This window comes from Sarcophilus harrisii, chromosome 4 (genome assembly GCF_902635505.1).
Source record: "Sarcophilus harrisii chromosome 4, mSarHar1.11, whole genome shotgun sequence".
In the NCBI taxonomy this organism is placed as follows: domain Eukaryota; kingdom Metazoa; phylum Chordata; class Mammalia; order Dasyuromorphia; family Dasyuridae; genus Sarcophilus; species Sarcophilus harrisii.
The window spans coordinates 89278019-89301256 of NC_045429.1; the positions used below are offsets into that span (position 1 = coordinate 89278019).

Below are 23238 nucleotides of genomic sequence, written 5' to 3' on the forward strand. Positions count from 1 at the left end.
GATTATTTCTAATAGCTTTTTAGTAGAATCTCTGGGGTTCTCTAAGTACACCATCATATCATCTGCAAAGAGTGATAATTTGGTTTCCTCATTACCTACTCTAATTCCTTTCATCTCTTTTTCATGTCTTATTGCCAAAGCTAGCATTTCTAATACAATATTGAATAGTGATGGTGATAGTGGGCAACTTTGTTTCACTCCTGATTTTATTGGGAATAGTTCCAGTTTATCCCCATTATATATGATACTTACTGATGGTTTTAAATAGATGCTACTGACTATTTTAAGGAAAAGTCTATTTATTCCTATACTCTAGTGCTTTTAATAGGAATGGGTGTTGGATTTTATCAAATGCTTTTTCTGCATCTATTAAGATGATCATATGGTTTTTGTTAATTTGGTTATTGATATAGTCAATTATGTTAATAGGTTTTCTAATATTGAACCAGCCCTGCATTCCTGGTATAAATCCTACTTGATCATGGTGTATTATTCTGAGGATGATTTTCTGTAATCTTTTTGCTAATATTTTATTTAAGATTTTTGCATCAATGTTCATTAGGGAGATTGGTCTATAATTTTCATTCTCTATTATTGTCCTACCAGATTTAGGTATTAGTACCATGTCTGTGTCATAAAAGGAATCTAGTAGGACTCCTTCAATCCCTACTTTTTCAAATAGTTTCTATAGCATGGAGTTAATTGTTCTTTAAATGTTTGGTAGAATTCACATGTAAATCCATCTAGTCCAGAGAATTTGTTCTTAGGGAGTTGATTAATAGCTTGTTCTATTTCTTTTTCCACCACCTTGGCTCCCCATTTCTCTTTTTTAATGAAAGGATTTGAAGACATAAATAACCATTATTGAGTGCTTTTATTTTATCATTAAGTTTTTCTATAATGTCTTATTGTTGTCTTTTCTTTAATGAAAATTCTTATTTCTATTACTTCTTTGATCTGTCAATTATTTAGGATTCAATTAATCTCCAAGTTGAAAATACTTAATTTTTACTTAAGAATTTTTAATCTTGGGGCAGCTAGATGACTCAGTGGATACAGCACCAGCCCTGAAGTCAGGAGGACCAGAGTTCACATCTGGTCTCAGACAATTAACACTTCCTAGCTGTGTGACTCTAGACAAGTCACTTAAAACCCCAATTGCCTCAAGGGAAAAAAAAAGAATGTTTAATCTTGCCCACTCACCACTCCAATTAAAAATAGGAAAGAAAAAGAAAATCATTGTAAAAAATATGTCTAGTTGAGAAAAGGAGAATTTTACATTGACCATGTCCTGAAATATATGTCTCATTCTGAATTCTAAGCCCATTATATCTGGTCAATAGCATGCTTCATCATAAGTCTTCAGGAATTACAAATAGTCCTTTCAGTAACTGGAGTTCTTAACTATGTCATAGTGTCTTTATACTATTGTTATTGTATAAATCAGTCTCTTGATTCTGTTAACTTCGTTCTGCATTGTTCACCAAGATTTTTCAATATCCTAAAATCATTCATTCATTCTGGAGCTTAAGAGTCCTGCTGACTGTCAGATTCTAGTTATTTGATTCTAAATCTGCAGTTGGCTCATTGTTTGCTTTGGTTCTGACAGGTTCCAGAAAGATATCTTTATAAATAGTAGGGCTTCCTTTGAGACCATAGGATGTTTTGCCTCCCAGGGGCTGCCTTGTCCCCTTCTCCTCCTAAAATTGGTGCTATGGTTTGGGCTTTTGATTGTCCAGGTACTGGACTGCCTGAATCCTATGGCTTGGACTCCTACCTGGTTAGCTTTTCCTTACATCTTTATTTTCTACTCAATTTGGGCTTTACATACTCAAAGTTTCTACAAAATCCTGTCAGGTCTTATGGTGAAATTCACTGGGTAGAAAAGCTCATAGATATTTATTTTTTGGTTTTCTTTATCACTGTTTCTTCTGGTACATTTTTAGCATTCACTATTCTGTTGGTGATGGTGGTGGTGGGGAAATCTGATCTACTCTAAGTCTTAGTATGCTATCCTATTTTCTACAGTTTGACTCTAACCATTTGAGAATTGTTATAAAAAAATCAAAGGAATTCATACCTACAGCTCACTGTCTAAAAGAATTTCTTGTTGCTATTAAATTTGGGGTAGAAATTAATATAACATTTTCATGGATTAAACTTTTCCAACTGCTCAGTTCACAGAAATATGACTGTTACTATATATGTTGGTATTGGTAATAAATATTTTAAGTCAATATGAGAGCAATATTAAGTTGTCTATTTGTTTTATATAAGATTATTTTTGTCTTTCCACCAAAAATATAAAAAGCACAAAAATCTCAACAAGTTTACAGATATTCTAATCAGCAGGTTAAAGTTGTATTATATTAAAGCCAAAATTCATATCATTCAATATAACCAGAAATATTTATTCAGTGCATAATTCCATTTAGTGAAACATTTTCCAACCTAAAATGTTGGCTTAATTGTATGTTAGCTACCAACTTTGTTAGTACTTTACCTTCTACCTAACATGGATAATATATCTTTCATTCCTAATGTAATATTTGCTTTTTAATACCTTATTCATTCTTCAAATCTCAATTCAATTCAGCCTTGTCAATGAAGCTTCTCTTGATCCTTGCAATTGGAATTCAATTAAGTTGGACTTAAAGTAAGATCTATTGAATGAATCATGAACACTGAGCCTGTGGATTCCATGTTTGAAGCCTCTGACTTAAATGACATAGCTTAATTTTAAAATTTTTGTCTTCTTTTTAGAAACAAGTCTACTTGGGAGATGCACAACAAAATTTTTTGAAGATTTGCAAGTCAACCTAGATGTATCAGATGATATTACTGTTAATTATAGATGTAACTGGAATTCAGAATTCATAAGTACAAAATGTACAAATGGGAGATGGCTTCCTGAACTACAATGTCCAAGTAAGAGTCTTTTCTTAATTCCTTGAAGCAAATATTCCTCATCATAAAACTTCTTTAGCTTAAAAAAAATCCCACAAAATAGAAAACTTAGAAAACACCCATAACAATGCAAAAGATTTCTATAGCATTTTGGGATTTGCAGGTGTCTTTTTTTTTTTTCCAAAAGCATCCTGTGAAGTAGATAGTTCAAGTATTATTATCTATGTTTTACCAATATGAAAGCTAAAGTTACAGAATGCTTTGCCTCTTCTGGCTTCACACAAGGCCAACAATTTATTTTTAAAATTGGTCATACCAACTATTTTTGTCTTAAATACAAATGGGGAAATGTTAATGTTATTTTGTTTTCCATTATTTCTGATGAGTTATTCTGTATAGGTATATGACATGTATATGCTAACTTTGTTTTTAGCTTGCTAACATTTTTATTGAATTCAGTGAGATTTTGCTAGTCACAAATAGCAGCTGCCAATATTGGTAGGTTAATTCTAATCAGTCATTTAGAGGCTAGAAGCACAGATATTTGTCTTACAATAACCTTTTACTTAGGATTGTGTTTCAATAAGCATCATGCTATATGCTACATACAAAGAACTGTAAGTTACCAAATATGCAAAGATAAATATGAATTACTCCTTCAAGGAATTTCCTTTCTACTAGAAATAATTTACCATATATGTGGGAAAATAAATACAAGATAAATTGAGGAGGGAGAAAATGATAATAATCTCTTAGGGGATAGGGACCCACAGAAGTCTGGACATGAGCTAAATCTTGAAATAATACTTGGTTTATGAGAGATAGAAAGGGGCTTCCATCATCTTTCAAATCTTTCAGTGGTTCTTGAATAATCTCTATAGTTGTCTTCCCTTTCTCAGTCAAATTTCTAGGATAAGCTCTTAATATTTATTGTTTACACTTTTTTTCTCACTCATTCAGTATCCTTGCAATCAACTTTTAACATCATCACTCAATTGAAATTGTTCTCTCCAAAGTTGCCAGTGACCTTTTAATTGGTATTTTTTTATATTTTTGTATTTTATATTTTTAATTAGTAGTCTCTTCTGTATTCCCATATTTTTCAACCCTATTTAATTTGCTACTATTGAGTAACTTATCCTGCATTCTCTCCTCTCTGGATGTTTTAATCTTGACTCTCCTCTAACCACTGTCTCATTTATTAGCTCATCTCAGTCTCCTTTAGTGACTTGTCATTTATCTCATTCTCCATAATCATGGATATTTGTTTAGACTTTATTCTGGGCCCTCCTCTCTAAACTCATTCTTTTTCATTTAGTAATCATTTATTATGCATCTACTATGTATTAGGCACTGTACTAAGTCAGGTAAACTCACTAGCTCCCACTGATCTGATTAGCATTTCTGTGCAGATGATTCTTAAATAAAAAGCCCATTCTCTTCTCTAACATTAGTTACACATCACTAATTCCCTAATGGACATTTCAAGATAGATGCCTTGAAACTATGTCAGGCTCAATACATTCATAACTGAACTAATTTTTTCCACACATATAGCCCAATACTCTCATTTCCCAAACTTCCCTATTTCTATTGAAGAAATTTCCATTCTTCCACTCTCCTACATGTGAAACCTTGACGTAGGCCTCAATGGCTCACACTCCTTCATCCTGAATAGCCAACAGTTACGAAATCTTGCCTTTTGAGTCTCCTCATCTCTTATATATGACCCCCTTTTTCCACCTACAAAATTATCACCCTAGTTCCATCAACACTTCTCACCTGTACTGCTGTAATTGCCTTCTTCAAGGTTTCCTTGATTCAAGTCTCTCCGTGATCTAGTCCATCTTTCACATTTATGCCAAAGTGATTTTCTTTAAACCCAGATCTGACTATTCATCAAAAGCCATAGGCTCTCGATTTTTTTTTTAGTATAATAGTAAAGGGAAATACTTATTATTCCTGATTTATAGATGAGGAAACCAGAATATAACAGTTAAGTCACTTACTCAAGGTCATACATTTAGGAAATGTCTGGAGCTGGATTTGAATTCATATCTTTCTGGTGCCAAATCATGTCCTCTATCTACTGTGATATTCAGTGCCTTCTAGAATGTGGCAAATGCAAATAAGTAGAGTGTGAACATGGAAAAATGAGTTAGAAGAACAGTTTGTGTAGTTCTGCTGAAATTTAAAGAATGGGGAGTTAATATAAAATTAATCTGCAAAGTTCCATAATGCCAGACTAAAGATTTTGTATTATGTTTTAGAGACAGGGGAGAATTGATGAATGATACTGAACAAGGAAGAGACATTTTCAGACTTGTTTATTTGGAAGATTATTTCAGTAATCTCCTATATGGAGGATTTCCTAAGAAGAAGACTAGCTGTAGGGGAACTATTCAATAGTGTATAACAATAGTCTACTAAGAGCTTATGAAAGCCATAATGATCCTGGAAATGGACAGGAGAAAGAAGTCAAAAACATTATGGAGATAGAATCATCAATACTTAACATGAAGAAAGAAAAGGAGAAAGGAATCAAGAATGCCTCCAATCTGAGCAGGTTTTGCATGAAGTCCCCTTGCTATTCAATGCATGTTAAGACCTTTTGTACCAACTATTAGTTGTCTTTCTACAGAAAAGTTGTGAACACATCATTTATTTGATTGTAATTTTCTTCTGTCTTCTGGCTCTGTTTATAACAGTAAAGTCTAGTCTAAGATAATTCAATTTCTTTAGGGATGGGTTAATTTGATGGTAACCATTTCACATTTAGTGTATTAGTGGTTAAATTGATATCTACAGGTAGCCCAGAAACCATATGATCCCTGTCCTTCCAGTTTGCATCATCATTGCAGAAGCAAAAGGCAGTTAAGGAATACTGGGATTATTTTTCCCCTGGCTTCTTGACTTAGCATGACCTAAGAATTAATCATCAACTGCCCAGTATTTCCACATTTATTTAATCTTGTTCTTAAGAATCTTATAATTATTAGCCAGAACATCAGTTGAAATTTATCTCCAGGAGGAGAAACTGCTAGAGTCACTGTCTCACTATCATGAATCTTAGAAATAGCATTTAGCAGGGAGTTGCCAAAGCTATGTGTAATTTAGAGATCCATAGAAATAATGAGAGAAAACATCTGTTAGGAAGGGTAGAGAGTAAATAGATAGTTTTTATAATCATTAGACCAATGATTTTGTATAATTTTTATAGTCTGTCATCATTCAACATGAACCTGCCATAGATTCTGTGCATGGGAAAACTGTGGACCCTGATATACAAGTTAAATGTAATTGTTAATAACAAGATATGTAATATACAATATTAATATCTTCCAGAAATGAAATTATGTGCTCCTCCACCTCAAATACCTAATGCTCAGGATATGACCACAACTGTGAGCTACCAGGATGGAGAAAAAATAGTTATTATTTGTAAAGAAAATTACCTTCTCCGAGGACAAGAAGAGATAATATGTAAAGATGGACAATGGAATTCATTACCACGTTGCATTGGTTAATACTTAATATCTTGCTAAATAATCTTCCTTCAAAGTTATGTTGACTCCTCTACATGTAATTTCTAGTAGCTTATGTGACAATTAAAAAAGTATAATCTCTAAATCCCCTGGAACTAAATTATTGTTTAGCAAATTTACTCTAAATTACTCTTTGAGCAAATTTGCTTCCTAGAAAACTGCTCAGGAAAGTGAGACAGAAGACAACACTGGTGTATTATTTCCTATTATATGAAAAGTTCTTTGGATCAAAAATTGGATCATAATTTGAATTCAAATTCTCTGACCTTAAAATCAGGGATCTCCATATCCCTACTTCTATAAAATATTTATAAATTTTTTAAAAAAGTTGTCATTACTGCGTGAAATGAGCAGGACCAGGAGATCATTATATACTTCAACAACAATACTCTATGATGATCAGTTCTGATGAACCTGGCCATCTTCAGCAATGATATGAACCAAATCAGTTCCAATAGAGCAGTAATGAACTGAACCAGCTACACCCAGCAAAAGAACTCTGGGAGATGACTAAGAACCATTACATTGAATTCCCAATCCCTATATTTATGCCCACCTGCATTTTTGATTTCCTTCACAGGATAATTGTACAATATTTCAGAGTCCGATTCTTTTTGTACAGCAAAATAACGGTTTGGTCATGTGTACTTATTGTGTATCTAATTTATACTTTAATATATTTAACATCTACTGGTCATCCTGCCATCTGGGGGAGGGGGTGGGGGAAGGAGGGGAAAAATTGGAACAAAAGGTTTGACAATTGTCAATGCTGTAAAATTACCCATGCATATAACTTGTAAATAAAAAGCTATGAAAAAATTTAAAAAAATACAATTAAAAATTGCTATTATTTTTACATTCAAGAGGATATTCTTAAAAAATCTTTTATAGTTATATTTTTATTATGTTTTATAACAATGTTCTCTTTTCCACATAGAAAAACAGCCATGTTCCAAACCACCTGCTATACCATATGGAGACATTAACCCAGTAAGAAGTTCAGAAGCAGATGATGACAATTTAGAATCTAGTACCTATGCACATGGCACTACAATAAATTATATGTGTCAAAAAGGTTTCAAGATGGTAGGAGGAGAGGAGATAACATGCAATATGGGAAAATGGAGCTCATCTCCTCATTGTGTTGGTAATGATACTTCTTGGAGAGTATTTTTATACAAATTTGTACCTCTAAATACTCAGAATAGGATCAGTCAACAAGAATGTATTAATTGCTTGTAGCATGCCAAAGCATTCTGCTAGAAATTTACAAATCAGTTGGGAAAATATTGCCTAGTGCAGATGCAAAGTATATTGATTATTATTCAACTAGACAATCAGAATTCAGTTTTCTTGACTCAGAAGAACAATTCTTCCTACTCACCCACTATTGCCTTCTGTACTTACCAATTATTAAAAGGAAAAAATTAGTTAAGGGTAATAAAAATGTATTCTCTAGCTATATGCATCTTACACATTGTCTATTCAAGGCTTTGGTAGGTGAATTACATTGTGAACTTTAAAAAATATTTAAATGTGAGGCATAACTTCTACAATTTTCATTCCTCTCAATCATCTCATTCAAAGATGAGTAAATTAAAGTCCAAAAGGACTATAGAGACTAAGCACTGTTATATAGCAATTTAATAGCAGAATGAGGTCTAGAATTCTTCTATCTTTCATTTGACAGCTCTTTGTACTATTCAGTGCTATCTTGTTATGTACAGATGGACTCCAAAGCTTTGTTCATATACCATGATGCCTTTTCTATGTGTATGGCTTTTTTCCATCAACTGTTAACACTGATAAATATTAGTCTGTGCATTTTCACTTTCTTTCTCCCATGTTTTAAATACTCTCCTCTACATTTCTGCCTCTTAGTTCTCAACTTCCTTCAAGTTCCTTCTGACTTTCTACAGGAAATTTTTCATGATCTCCTGTAATTCTAGTACTTTTCTCCTAGTAATTATTTCAAATTGATCTTGTTTGTCCCTAGCTGTTTGCACGTTATCTCCCCATTAGACTTGTGAAGACATGTATTCTCTTTGACCTTGTCTTGTATCCCCAAAATGTAGCACAATGATTGCTGAATGAGTGAAATTTTCTATATAGGAAGAGATTGATAGAATATCAGGGATAGATTGCTTACATTCTCTTTAATAATGTTCATTCATGGTCATGGGACACAGTGACTTTCAGCATACCTGTATAAATATTGGAATTAGAATATAAATGATCATATATCGAAATCTATATCTAATATTTTTTTCTTTTTTGCTAAAGCAAACTAACCTAGCTGCCTCCATATCTAATACTTATTAACTGTATTATCCTGAGCAAATCAACCTACCTCTCTGAATTTCAGATTTCCTCATTTGTAAAATGGAAAATGGAAAAATAAGAATCCCTCTGTATCTACCTCACAGATTTATTACTAGGCTCAAATGAGACAAAAATGCAAGTACTCAGAAAATTTCAAGTCAATATAAAACTGTCAATTATTATTAATCAGATGAAAATATCTGAAAACACACTTTGAAAGTGTTACTGTGGGGCAGCTAGGTGGTGCAGTGGATAGAGCACCAGCTCTGAAGTCAGGAGGGCCTGAGTTCCAATGTGGTCTCATACAGTTAACACTTCCTAGCTGTGTGACCCTGGGTAAGTCATTTAACCCCAATTGCCTGGGAGGAGGAGAAGAGAGAAAAATGAAAGTGTTACTGCATAACAATGCTTGTTTATTTTGCTATTGAATGTTCTAATAGTGAAAGCTAATGTTTATGTAGTACTTTAAGTGTACAAAGCACTTTATAAGCATTAGCTCAGTTTTTCCATACAACTTTCCTTGGTGGTAGTTGCTATTATTATCATCCCTATTTTACAGATAAAGGCATTAAAGGCACTGAGGAGGTAGATGGAGGTTCTGACTTTTCCATAGTCACATAGCAACAAAGTATCTGAGGCTAATGTGAACCCAGACATTTAAATCCTGCTCTCCTGCTACCTAACTGGCTCTAAAGCTGCCTTCTATAAAGCTATCATATTGGATTCCATTTCAGTAAATGTCAAGATGACATTGTCTGGTTGTTATTGCTCCAATTTCACCAGAAAAATAAACAAATTTTGATTATTTTATAGCTTTTGATCAAAACTTAATATTATTCCCAATTAACTTAGTTGATTTTAAATAAGATATATAGTCTATTCAAAACTAAAATTAATGACTTTTTTCATTCTTTTTCAGGACTTCCATGTGGAAGACCACCTCTAATACAAAATGGTATCATTCTTAATGAGTTAGACACTTACGAGTTTGGAGAAGGAGTGACATACAAATGTTTTGAGGGTTTCAACATCAATGGGCCAGCAACTATAGAATGTATTGGAGGAACTTGGCCTAGTCCACCACAGTGTAAAGGTAGCAAGCTCTTCTTTTGTTTTCCAGAACATTTTTTGAATACTTAAATCTAGCTCAGAAGTTATTTCTGATATAGTAACCCTAGCATGACCAAAATAATATGAAACACAAATTGTAAAACTAGATATGAATTCCTAAAGACATCTTTTCAATCAGTGTTTCAGATGTTCACTAGAAAGCTGGAAATTCAATGCAAAATAGAGAATAATTGTAAAATAACAACGTAATAGTCATCAGATAGATTGTCCTCTTAATAATTTGACTTTTAAAAGTCAAATAATGTATAAAATTTCTTTTATGCATCACAGTGTACTGGGGACAAAAAATAAGGGAACAAATTCTAATTGTTTCCTTATATTAATTTTACACAAAGTTAATAATCCCCAAAGAACCAAAGGAGTGTGTGGACACATCCCCAGATATCAGATAGTCTCTTTAAGCCTAAATTCATACTTTTCCATAAGAAAAAAAGCAGAATAAAACTTGCCTTATACTGATGCTGATAATTCTCACTTTCTTTGTTTCAAGAATTTATAATTTAGAAAGAATATCTATGATTTAGTTTTAAGTTCACCTTAAAATAAGTAAATTGAGATTCAGAGAAATCAGTGAGTTTCCAGTGTTAGATAACAGTAAAATTTGAGATTCACAGTCAAGTCTCTGATTCCAGATACTCTATTTTTATGTTACATGTGTTTCACTACTCATTTCAAGGGATAGAGCAGGTGACTATTGTAGCACTTCCTTCGGACTCATTCTCCCAGCCTTAGAGACTGGCTAACAGCTATGTCTATCCTCAGGATTCTAGGGGTAATTCTAAGAAGCTTGGGAGCTTAATGCCATCTGGTGTGCTTTACTGAATATTGGTCAGTAGCTTCAACTTGGAAACAACTAATGTAGGAATTGTTCTGCTTGACTAAGTATATTTGATACAAATATTTGATTTTTTAGAATTTTATACAAAATGTAAAATTTATATGTAAATATAAATAAAAGATGGGAAGGAGAAAAAGTAAATGCTTGTTAATTTAAAAAAAATTAAAGGAAAAATTATTTACTGAGATGGCAAAGTTAGATTGGAACAAAGAACAAACACCTCCCTAAAAATCTGAAGCATAGCCTTCCATAAATATATAGAGAGTCAGTGGTGAAGGTAGGCACAAACTTAACAAGTAGACTTATGGAAAGGTGTAGGTACAGAGAACACATTTGGCATAGAAGTAACTTGTAGCTTTTGTCTGTTGCAAGTCCCTTTTCCTGCTACTAGTGTCCTCATGATGCTCCCCTTAGGATGGCTCTTTTCTGGACTTAATACTTTCATTTAACTTTGAATCCCCTTTCATCCCTATATCTGGATAGGTTGCTCCTGGGAAAAACCAGTGATATCATACTTTTTAGAGGTATTAAAGTAAGTGCATTACAGAATAAAAGTATATTTTGTTGGTATTATTACTGTTGTTGGTATTGTAGTTGGTATTATCATAGTTATTTGGTCACATCTTCCTTTAAAATGTGATTAATTACACAAATAATACTTTTTTTTTTTCAGATGTGAAATGTGCAGTTCCACCCCAGTTTGATAATGCTGACATGATTGGTATTTCAAAATCCTATTATTTGCCAGGAGATAAAGTGGCTTATCAATGTCTACCAAATTTCCAGCCTGAAGGCTTAACTGAAGTAACTTGTATAGAAGGCCACTGGAAAGGGGATCCACAATGCATAGGTACAAATTTGTTTGGATTATTTCACTTCCCCAGTGATTTGATGAGTCTAGAAAATTACAAGGAATTTTATCAACCAGTGTAGGTCACAGATGGGAGTTTAATCTAAGTCACTCTAATTCCAAGATAGAGTCTCTATATACTGTATCTTACTAAAAATAATTAAGCTAATCACTGTAATTCAAAGTGAATAAATTAATTGATTTAAAGTGGTTAAAAACAAATTGCTTCACGAGATCATAAACTCCATGAAAGAAGCAACTGTCTAAAATTTTGGCAGAAACTTAAATTTTGTATCTCTTTCAGGTTCTTTATGCATCAAGTCCTTTTTAAATGTTTGTTAAATTGAAATAATATGAGTTAATGTAATACAATTTATTTCTGTAGAAATATTTAAGTAATATTTCTATTATAATTTTTCAAAGAGTTTTGAGATCCTGCCTTCAGTCAGAGGGATGAAATGAAATTAAACCACTGCATAGTTCCAACCAAACATGGTTTCTTTTTTGTCTTCATCCTTCCAAATGTCTCTGATATCTTTGAAGCTATTGATTAAATTCTTTGTCATTTTCTTTAAACTTGCATAACATTGCATATTCCTGGCTTTCTCCTTCTTCTGTGTCCTTTGTTTCCCTACTTTCTTTTATTTCTTTTAATCATCAGTGTCTCCTCTAACTGTGAGTTAGTTTTAAAATTTTCTTAGGAAGCTTTTCACTCTCCTAGATTATAGTAATCCCTTGTACATGGTTGACTTTCCATTTTATATCTTCAATCTTGACTTACCATTTTCTCTAGTTCCACAGTTCTTTCCATCTATAATTTAAAACTCTTGAAAAACTTGAAATTTACTTTAGGAGATCTGTCATTTTACTGATATAGATAATCCAATGAATGATACAGCTTTCAATCTATGCATACATAGCTCCATTGTGTGAAATTTACAAAAGCTTTTTGTCCATATTTTAGGTCAAGTGGCTATGATCTCTTATTGAAAGTTCTCTCCAATTATGTAGATTGAAATCCATTCATATCTTCCCATCTTGTATGATAATGGTACAATTATTTCCGTAGAATCTTGAACATCAGGGGCTTTCCTTGTGTTCTGTTAATATTTTGAAAGTATCATTGGAGCATTTACATTACTTATTCTTTGTTCATAATCTATGACCAATGCAAGTGTTCTTTTGGTTAAACATTTCTATGGTGACATTTTTTGCTCCTTTCCTGCTTGATTCGTTGTTGGCCTGTCTCTGCCCCTTGCAATTTCTTCATTCTCCTTCAAACAAAGTGAAAGAATAAAATCCCTTCATCTATATTCAGTTTCCATTAGTTCTTTCTCTGAAGTTGGGTGATATTTTTCATCATGAATGCTCTGGAACTGTCTGGAATAATTTTATTGCTGAGAATAGCTGTGATTCTTAACTAATCATATTGCATTTACTGTATACAATGTTCTTCCAGTTCTGCTTATTTCATTTGTAAGTCTTTCCAATCATTCTGCTTGTCATTTTTTATAGCACAATAGAATTGCATTATAATCATATATCATAACTTTTTCACCCATTCCCCAATTGATCAACATAACCTTAATTTCTAATTTCTTTTCTATCACAAAAAGTTCTGCTACAAATATTTGTGTACACGAAGGTCCTCTTTCCTCTTTTTTTTTTTCTCTTTAGGATACAGACATAGTAGTAGTATTGTTGGATTACACCAACAAATAGTTTTATAAACCTTCTGGCCTAGTGCAAATTGCTATCCAGAATTGTTAGATCTGTTCACAACTCTATCAATAGTGCATTAGTGTTCTGGTTTTCCCAAATCTCTTTCAATATTTGTTATTTTCCTTTTCTATCATAACATAAAATTATATAAAATATGAAGACCAAACTCATATCCATCAAATTAACAAAGAAAAAATTTCAAATCTTAAAAAATCAGTTTTAGAGAAACTGCATAAGTAAAGTTGTATTAACTCTTTGTGGGTGATATTGTGAAGTGATGCAAATATTTTGGGAAACAATTTGAAATTATACAAGGATAGTCACTAAATTTAACAAAACCAATGCTCCATTCTTTTGTGTGTGGCAGCAAAATCAAAATGAAAATATGGATACAAAAAAATCCTTCTTTCTTTCCTTAACCAAACTGTGGGGAAAAACTATAGCTTCTCTCTCTTCTCAATAATTTGCAATCTATGCCCCTCAGCTGCTAAGCAAGCATTTGTAGCTTGTATAATAGCAGAATGGGATTGAGCTTAGTGTTGTGACCTGTTTTAAAATAAAAGTATATTGAAATAAAAAAATAATAATTTGCAATCTAGCTCCCAATATTATCACTTCTGCAGATATTCCTATTTCCAAAGCTGTCAGTCTTCTTAATTATCAAATCAGAATTTTTCTTCCTGAATACCAGTTTTTAAACTGTCTGCTACATATGATATTGTTCACTATTATCCTTTCCTGGATAGTGTCTTTTTTTCTTGGATTTTGTGAAACTACTCTCCTTTGGTCTCCTCTCTATCCAGCTTACTCTTTCTCATTCTCCTTTATTTGCTCATTAGTCCATAACTGAAGGTATTTTATAATGTTCTGCTTTTTTCTCTATTTTCTTTCCTTCTCTCTCTGTCTTTCTCTTTCTCTTGATGCGTCTATATTTTGGTCTGTCTTTCTATGTGTCTCTCTCCTCAACTGACATGGGACATCATAGTTATTTTGCAAGGAAATCACAAAATTCTATGTCCAACTACAGTTTCTCTCCTGTGCTGTTATCCTTCATGCCTAATTAGACAATTCATATTTGCTGTCCCAAAGATATATCAAACTCAACATCTCTACAACTAAACTTATCTTTCTAAATTTCTTCTAAACTTCTCTAATTCAGTTAGAGGTGTCACTATTTTTCTAGTGCCACAGCTTTATTATAACTGAATATCCTCAACCCTTCAATTTGCCTCATGTCATAGATCCAATCACTTGCTAAGTATTTTTCCTAAATTTACTTATTTTCCCCATTTACAGTAAAAACAATTTTTACATTAATTTTATGGAAATTATTTGCATAACTTCACATGTACTTTTGCAATGGGCCTGGGGATGAGGGAGAAAATCTGGAACTCAAAAGTTCTGAAAATTCATGTGTTTTGATCTTCCTTGTCACCATAGTAACTTTCTATGGTCAGAAATTTTTTCTGTTGTCTGCTCATTTTTCTAGCTTATTTTTCATCTTTTAACTCTTTGTTAAAGTAGGGCTCTGTTTCCAGGGTAGAGGGTGCATTGTCCCAAGTTTTAGGGATTTTGAGCAGCTATTTTCAGAGATCTAAGGACCTGATCATAAGCACTATTTTCTGCCTTGTCATACTTAGGAGTGTCCTCTCCCACTGTAGTGGTAAATTCTAGTGTTGCTAAAGCAACAGAAATCTTCCTCACTGCTAAGAAAGACACCTCTTGTGATCTGGGGACTCTGAAAGCTGCCACTGCCACCACTGTTCATTCCCATTCTTGGTTTGCTGATTTCCCAAGGCCCTCTCATTTTACTGACAAACTTTTCCTGCTGACCTTGAAAGTTGTCTTTGGTGTCTCTGGGCTGAGATGTCTAGAAACACCAGTGCTGGGCTGATTCAGAGATCTGTAGCTCAGTTTCTGCTTTGCTGGCAAGGGGCAGGGGCTGGGATAGGGTGAGGGCTCAGGGTGAGGTCAGGTGAGGGGTTTGTATTGGCATAGCCTAAACCAGGAATGTTCACTGGACTCTCATCCTAGTGTCACAGACCTTTCTGTCTGACCTTTTATGTTGTCTTCAACTAGAAAGTGTTCTGCTCTATCTTTTGGGGTGCTCCAATACTCTCTAACATTTTTTTTCACTTTCTTTTTTATTATAACTTTTTATTGAGAGAGCCCATGCCTGGGTAATTTTTTTACAACATTATCCCTTGCACTCACTTCTGTTCCAACTTTTCTCCTCCCTCCCTTCACCCCCTCCCCCAAATGGCAAGCAGTCCTATACAAGTTAAATATTCTAACATTTATTTAGAGTCATTATTTAAGGGAATTTGGAACAGTTTGGAGAAGAGGTAGGTAAGTTCCTGCCTTTATTTTGTCATCTTGGATTCACGTCTCTATGCCCACCCCCCTCAAGTTGCTAGCTATTAATGTTTTTTCTTCATTGTATTTCTTATATATCTTCTTTTTTTTTCTATTCACACAGCTGCCATAGTGTTGAACTTTCACGCTTGAATTATTGCTATAGATTTCAAATTAGTTTCTTTAATTCAAGTCTCTTGTAATTCCAATACAATCTTCGCTCTGTTGCCTAAGTGATGTTTTCACTTAAATAGATTATATATATGCATGTATGTATATTATATATGTGTTTGCACTATATGTGGGTATGTATGTATATATACACATATATATTCCCACATAAATATATTGTACAATATATATGAGTTATGTACATATATATGTATTAATATAGATAAAGAATCAAGCATATATGCATACATATGATATGCAAATATATATTTAAATATAAATTGCTTAGAATTTGAGTAAGTAACTCTATATCTATATCTATCCCTATCTTTGAGTATGGATAAAAAATAAATTTTTCTACTAGTTGTAGTGAGTTTTCTTAGCCTTACTATATTATGTAGTCTAGATATCTAAACATAAGTTTTGGGGTGAATCTTTTTACTCTAATGATATTTTAATAAGTCTGACTAATTGATAATTAGTAGATTCTTACTAGAACTGTAAAAATAATGTTAAATAGATTTGGTCTGCAAAAAAAAAAAAAAATGTCCTGATGAAATCAGGTTTAGCATCTTTCTATTTTTTTGTGTCTCTCCTTTACTTTATTTCTCAGATATTGACAGTTTGCTTTTCTAACATTTTAATCAAAGATAAGTGAAATGTTCATCCTTTGGAGAGGAGTCTAAAATCCTTAAATCCTTAAAATCTTCTAGATTGACAGTGACAAGTATTCATCTAGACTCCTAATACTTAAGACTCCCAATTTAGTGTGCTTTCTTTCCATTGTTTTAAAAAAAGTTCTGAATAGAAAAGCTTATTTTCCAAATTCAAATGGAAATTTTTTGATAATTATAATTATTTAACAAATACTTTTTAGTTACTTATTAAGATTTTTTAAGTCTTAATAGTATTAACATGGAAATATGGAATATTTCACAAATTTACTGCTCATGAAAAAATAGGATAAAACTTTCACTTCATAAAACTGGGGAAAGTAATATAGTTTCAGGTTCAATTCTGGTCAACATATTGGCATAGTGTTAGAGAGTGACTTTGAATCTATAAATTTTGAAATCAGTTCTTTCTTGATAATGATGTCAACTCTCCTTTAATGGATTCTGTAATCTTCCTTTAGTATTTCATTGGCCTCCAAAACAAAGCATATTGTAATTAGTTCCTAATTTCTCAAATTCTGTATGATTTTGATCTATGTCTCTCTATAACCCTTGTATAAAGAATACATCTACTATGAAATGTCGTCTTCTACTTTCTTTGTTATTTTTGCTTATTTTTTTGTAGATTTTATTTGCATGTTTTCTATTTGCCTTCAAAACTCTCTTCATATATTTTAATAATGTGGGAAACTTCATTCTCTCTCCAAAGACCTTCATGTCTAATAACTAATTTCAAAATTAATTAGAGCTATACTTCTTTGGGTTTTTTTAGATAAATCTTGTGAAAGTGCACCCAAAATTGAAAATGCTGAAATTATTAGTGGTTTAAAGGAACGTTATCAACCTGGTGACAGAGTGAGTTACAAGTGTGTTCGATCTCTTAAAATGTATGGACAATCATACATAACTTGTACAAATAAGACCTGGACAGAAGTTCCTCAGTGCAAAGGTATAGTAAGATATTTTACTTTAAAATAAATAAATAAAAGTATCAGGGGGATAATGAAGTATATGATTTCTCATGATTATTTTTAAAAATAGAGAGGTTTCATACTTTTAAAATATAGCAACTATATGCCAAACTAGATCCTTTGGAGAGAATGGACCCACCATTGTGTTATAGTTAACTAAATAACTCTCAGTCAACAATTATGGGAGGCCTAGGTATGAGAACAAAAAGAATAAGTTCATATTCACCTTTTGGGGGGATTTTAGTAATAGGATAGCAATGGAAAGTCAGCAGAAGTGGTTACTATGTGCCCATGATTGAGCAAAGCACTAAAAATACAAATCTAATAAAAAAAGAAAAACAATCCCTGCTTTCAAGGAGATTATATTCTAATGGGGAAGAGAAGAACATGAAAGAAAGAGGGAAAATAGAGATTGAAATCAAAGGGGCAAGGGATCTAATCGGCATGGTGGAAATAAAAGACTGAAGAATCAGGAATTGAGTTTACAAAGGAATGAAGGAGTAAATATAACTAAATATAATTTAGGTACTTGCCTTAAAATAGAGATTCCTAGAGGAACTGACTAAGAAGGAAAAAAAAATAAGTGCAAAATGATCTTCAAAATGCCAAGACCATAAGAAAAAATGAAAAGCCAGTGCAAGAAGGCTGCTTGGCATGATGGGCTCACTTGTATCTACCATGAACTTTATTTACTTGGGAACTTATTTATTAACCTCTTTGTCTTCAATTTATTCATTTTTTATATAATGAAAGGTTAGACTAAATTACCTCTAAAGTCTTTTTTTCAGTTCAAACGATTTAGAAATTTATAATTTTAATACATGGCAAAATATGAAACCAGAATGATGGAGATAAAGTTCTGTATTTCTCAAGAGCAGGAAGAAATTGATTGTAGAGAAAAGAATTAGAAAAGATTCTATAGGGAAGATGGCATTAATTGTGGGCCTTGGGGGATCCAAAGGACAAAGGAATTAGACAAGCAGAGTTGAATGAAGGGGCCAAGGATTGGGGTATATCAATTCAGTAAGAAACAACACCAACAAATATACAAGATGGAAATTTAGTAATATTTGAGGAACAGAAATAAAAGTACCTTGATCACCTCCTTCCTTGAGAGGACCCTGAGTGACCTTATGTGAGATAAATGTTTAAAAAGGTTTTCTTAGAGAATACAAATTTTCTGTTTGCAATATTCCTTCTTGTAAATTTAGAAGGACAGAGCTATGTTTGGGCTCTTTGCAAGCAAAAAATACCCATTTATGACAATGACCAGGGAAATCTTTAGCAACTTTATTTTATACTGAGCTAGAAGTGCCATAGTAAACAATCACCAGTCTAGAGACATAGTGTGCTCTCCTGGAAGTCACTAATATTTTGTTAGAAGTATATATATATATATATATATATATATATATATATATATATATATATATATATATATACAAGCTATATGTTAAATATATCTATATATACCTATATCTATATATATATAGATAGATATAAATATAAATAAATATAGATAAATAAATAATGATATATGTATGTGTATGTGAAAATATATATATAGAGAGAGACTTTTTCTAATCATTCATTATATAGAAAATCCATGAATCCATAACTCTCTTCCCATCTCTCTGATTTTGCTAATAAGTAATGACTTTGAAGAAATAATTAATCATTTTAAAAATTAACCATTTATCATTTTTGAAAATCACTTTTACTACCTGAGCCATATTTTTATATTCTCACACTTTGAATCCTCTATCTGATATTGCAGAAGCCAGTAGTTTCTACTTTTTTATTATTACCCTCTTTACTTTGTATGGATTATCTTTCCCTCCACCTCCCAGTTTGGTAATAACACCTATTTGCATAACTTTTGTTCTCTGTCATAACACTTTGAAATATATTCTCTCATTTAATTTCCATAATAATTGTGGGGTAATAGAACTCATATTCCCAATTCACAGATAACAAATGAAAGCAGAGGAAAGTTACAAATATTATTAATAAATACAGCAGATAAATGAAGAATAAGTCACTTCTCTTATCTTTGAACTTTAACTTATATCCATTTTTTTTTCCACTCCTTGGAATCTGAGGGTTTTTTTTTTTTTTTGCAATCATCCTGTTTTAGATTGATTTCCTAATTTTTAAAAAGACTTTAAAACCTGAACAGTTTCATAGTAAGAAAGGTAGCAACCAATGAATGAACACTCAACATTTATTAAGTGCCTATAATATGCAAGGCATTATTTTAAGCACTATAAAAGAAGGAAAAAGATAATCTCCGATATCAGCTCAGATCCTAATGGGGGAGACAACATATAACATATAGACAACTATGTAAAAACAAGATATATACAGGATTTTTTGATAAGAACAAAGGAAAATAAAGGTTCCTTATTGAAGGTGAGAGTTTAAACTCAAATGAAGGAGGCAGTGAAACAATTTCTATCTAAAACCATCAGCAAGCATTATCTGTAATGAGGTTGAGCTAGAAACCTCCCAATAAGATCAGAGGTAAGGCAAGAATACCCACTATCACTACTATTATTCAATATTGTTCCAAAAATGCCATCAAAGCAAAAAGAAAAGGAAAAGAAAGGGATGGAATTAAAATGGACAATGAAGAAGTAAGATTTTTTGCAAACAAGATTGTTATGATTCTTACAAGCTGCTAAGTCCCTGGAATTGATAGGCACTCTGGGAGATTCACAAGTCAGGATTCAGTGGAGGAGAAGATTCACAAGTCACAGAGAACCTACAATCCCACTCTGGGAGGAGGAGTAAATTCATTCCATATATATATCCCCTTTGTGCGGGCTGGAGGCTTTGGATTCCGAAGAAGAGAGGCTGAAGCTAGAAGAGGCAAAGGACTAGCAAAGGAGCTCTTGGAACCAAGGAGAGAGATAGGCCTCTAAAAAAGCTAACTGGGCTATTTTGGAAGAGACAACAAAGGACTGGACTTAAACTCCTGGCTGCATTTGAGGTGATTATTACACTGAACTGAAACTAAGGCTGCCTCCAGAAGCCCCCCAAGAAACCTGCTTTCAGAGAATAATTATATTTTAGACAAGAGAACATTACACAAGATGATGGTATACTTAAAGAATTCTCGGTAATCGATGGAAAAACTAGTTGAAACAACAACTTCAGCAAAGTTGCAGTATATAAAGTAAATCCATATAAATTCTCAGCATATCTACATATTACCAACAAAGTCCAAAAGCAAGAGATAGAAATAGAAATTCCATTTGAAATATGGAGTTAGGGAGTGAGAGGGAGTGAGGCAAATACTTTGGAACTCAAAATGTTTAAAAATAAATGTTAAAAAAAAACTGCATATAACTGAGGATTACTTGTTGGGAAAATATATTGGAGAACAAAAGAACAGCAAGGATATCACTGTCACTGAATCATAGAGTGGATGGAGGTAAAGTTAAAAAAAAAAAAAACTACAAAGATGTTTGTAAGAGAGAAAATATCATGAATGACTTGGGCCCCCAAAAGATTTTATATTTGATCCTGTGGAGAAAGCATGAGAGGAGTTCAAGATGATAATCCTGAATACTATGGGCTTTCCTTGCAACTTCTAACAAAAAAATAGATTAAAAAAACAGAATTTATGTTTATCTCATTGGAATGCTGATCACAGAGCTAAATGTCTTTGTAGGAAAGAGAGTGAATTTGTGAAGCAGATAAACCTTTTCCCCCCTTTTGATGTGATACTGTGACTTTGAGCAACTGTTTTTGGGGGGTTGGCTTTTCCTATTATAATGCATTTCTCTGTGTTGGAATATGATGTAAACTACCCAAAATGTTGAACACAGAGTAGATAGAACAATTGGCCAGTGCTTAATCTATAAAACAAATTCACCAACAGCTTCTGATTTCATTGACAGTCTCTAAGATATTCCTTTATACACAGTAGCAAGACTCTGGCAGCCAGTGCCCATAGGACCCTGGTGAAAAAAGCAGCACTATAAATATTCCTTCCTCTCTTCCTCCACTTTCTTTCTGAAATATGATAAAAGTTATATTGGTATTTAGTAAATAACGACAGAGTTGCTGAGTGTGCTTACTTTTTTTGTTGATACAAAACCACACTGTATTTGTCACAATGTTAGCTCTATTACCTACCACTTTTTGGACTTATGCTACCTAAGCCAAATATAATTTTCTTCATCAAGTTTGAAGAGCAGGCACTGATTTTTACAGAAATAAAACAAATTCTATGAAACAGTATTCTAGTTCTAGAACTAATTCTAGAACTAATATTGTTCCTGAAAACAATTCATGAGAGGAGCTTGTAGTGTCTATGATCTAGTGATAAAGGGTCTAAAACACCTATGGAATACTTTCAAATGGAGTGCTCCACTTTTTTATTCTTCATCTCAGTTACCTCCCTCTGTTTCAAATTCCTGAATTTATTAGTTGAGGTACATACTTGTCATGTATTATAGAAGCAAGTTCTGGAGTCTGAATTTAAATTCTGCATCACACAATTGTGTGATCCTTAGCGAGACACTTTATCTTGCTGTTTCAGTTTCCTCATCTGTAAAATGGTGACTTTAAAAAATAGCATAATAGTGATAGCTAGATGGTACAATGGATTAAGCACCAGCACTGGAGTCAGGAGGACCTAAATTAAAATCTCGCCTCAGACTATTTAATATTTGCTAGCTGTGTGACCCTAGGCAAGTAACTTAACCCCAATTGCCTTACATACAAAAAAAATAAAGAAATAATATAATAGTAACAGAGTTGTTTTGAGAATCAAATATGATATGTAAAGTGCTTTGTAAGCCCTAAAATCCTAGCTACAACATATGTGACCTGTAACAAGTTACAGTATTTGGCTTTGAGTCTACTTATATCATTAATCTATTTTAAATATTATATTTTAAAAGATCATTCCAATTCTTTCCACAATGAGTTTTTGTTATTATTTTTCTACTTGTTATGATTATCTGAGTGACTTAAGTTAATAACTAAAAAGGCCTATTCCCTGACTTGAAACTAAACTTGCTGTTACTCATTCCTTTCTGATAAATGGTCCTTAAGCAAGCAATTAAAATATTGATTAAAGTGCTGGAGTTTTACCTGCTTTCATGACATTCAGCTGATCCTGGATAATTCCTTATTTTATTTTTGAACATCACAAAGTACATTTTAAAAAGACAGAACTTCTGAGAAAAGTTACATTGTGATGTCTTCATTCTCCATGAAGATAAATGAAAATCATGAATTCTTTGTTATTGGCTTAAAGTGGAATCTAAGATTTTGCAATGGGCTAACATTAGACTAACATTAGTCTTATTCTTAGAAGACTAACATTAGAAATAAGGAAGCCTAAGATTCTTAACACTACTCTTTCCTTCCCATTTTCTGTTCTTTTTACTCCTCATTTTGTTTAATCACTTTTCCACTGTATCCAGCTGTTCTTGACCCCATTGGGGATTTTTGTAATAATTCTGGAATGGTTTGCCATTTTCTTCTCCAGCTCATTTTATAGATGAGGAAACTGAGGCAAGTAGGTTTAAGTGACTTAAACACAGTCACTCAGCTACTAAAGTCTCTGAGGCCAGATTTTAACTCAGGATTTTCTGATAGCAGGACTGGAATTCAGTCAATTGTTCCACCTAACTGCCCCATTAGTTTTCTTTACCAAGCAGAATTCTCATCCTCTTGGATGCTTTCCTTTGACTGATGGCCCTATTTATTCTTTTATCTAGAAGTGTATATAATG

At 32.7% G+C, this 23238-nt stretch overlaps 1 protein-coding gene across 1 annotated transcript in view; it reads left to right on the top strand.

Annotated features, from left to right (window-relative positions):
- LOC100914654 (complement factor H) overlaps window positions 1-23238 on the top strand; it is a 117803-nt gene that overhangs the window by 89343 nt on the left and 5222 nt on the right. Inside the window, exons 15-20 of the mRNA XM_031937082.1 lie at window positions 2764-2928; window positions 6253-6429; window positions 7390-7599; window positions 9694-9867; window positions 11417-11593; window positions 17288-17464. Of these exons, the coding sequence (XP_031792942.1) occupies window positions 2764-2928; window positions 6253-6429; window positions 7390-7599; window positions 9694-9867; window positions 11417-11593; window positions 17288-17464 (1080 nt within the window). The remainder of the gene's footprint in view (window positions 1-2763; window positions 2929-6252; window positions 6430-7389; window positions 7600-9693; window positions 9868-11416; window positions 11594-17287; window positions 17465-23238) is intronic.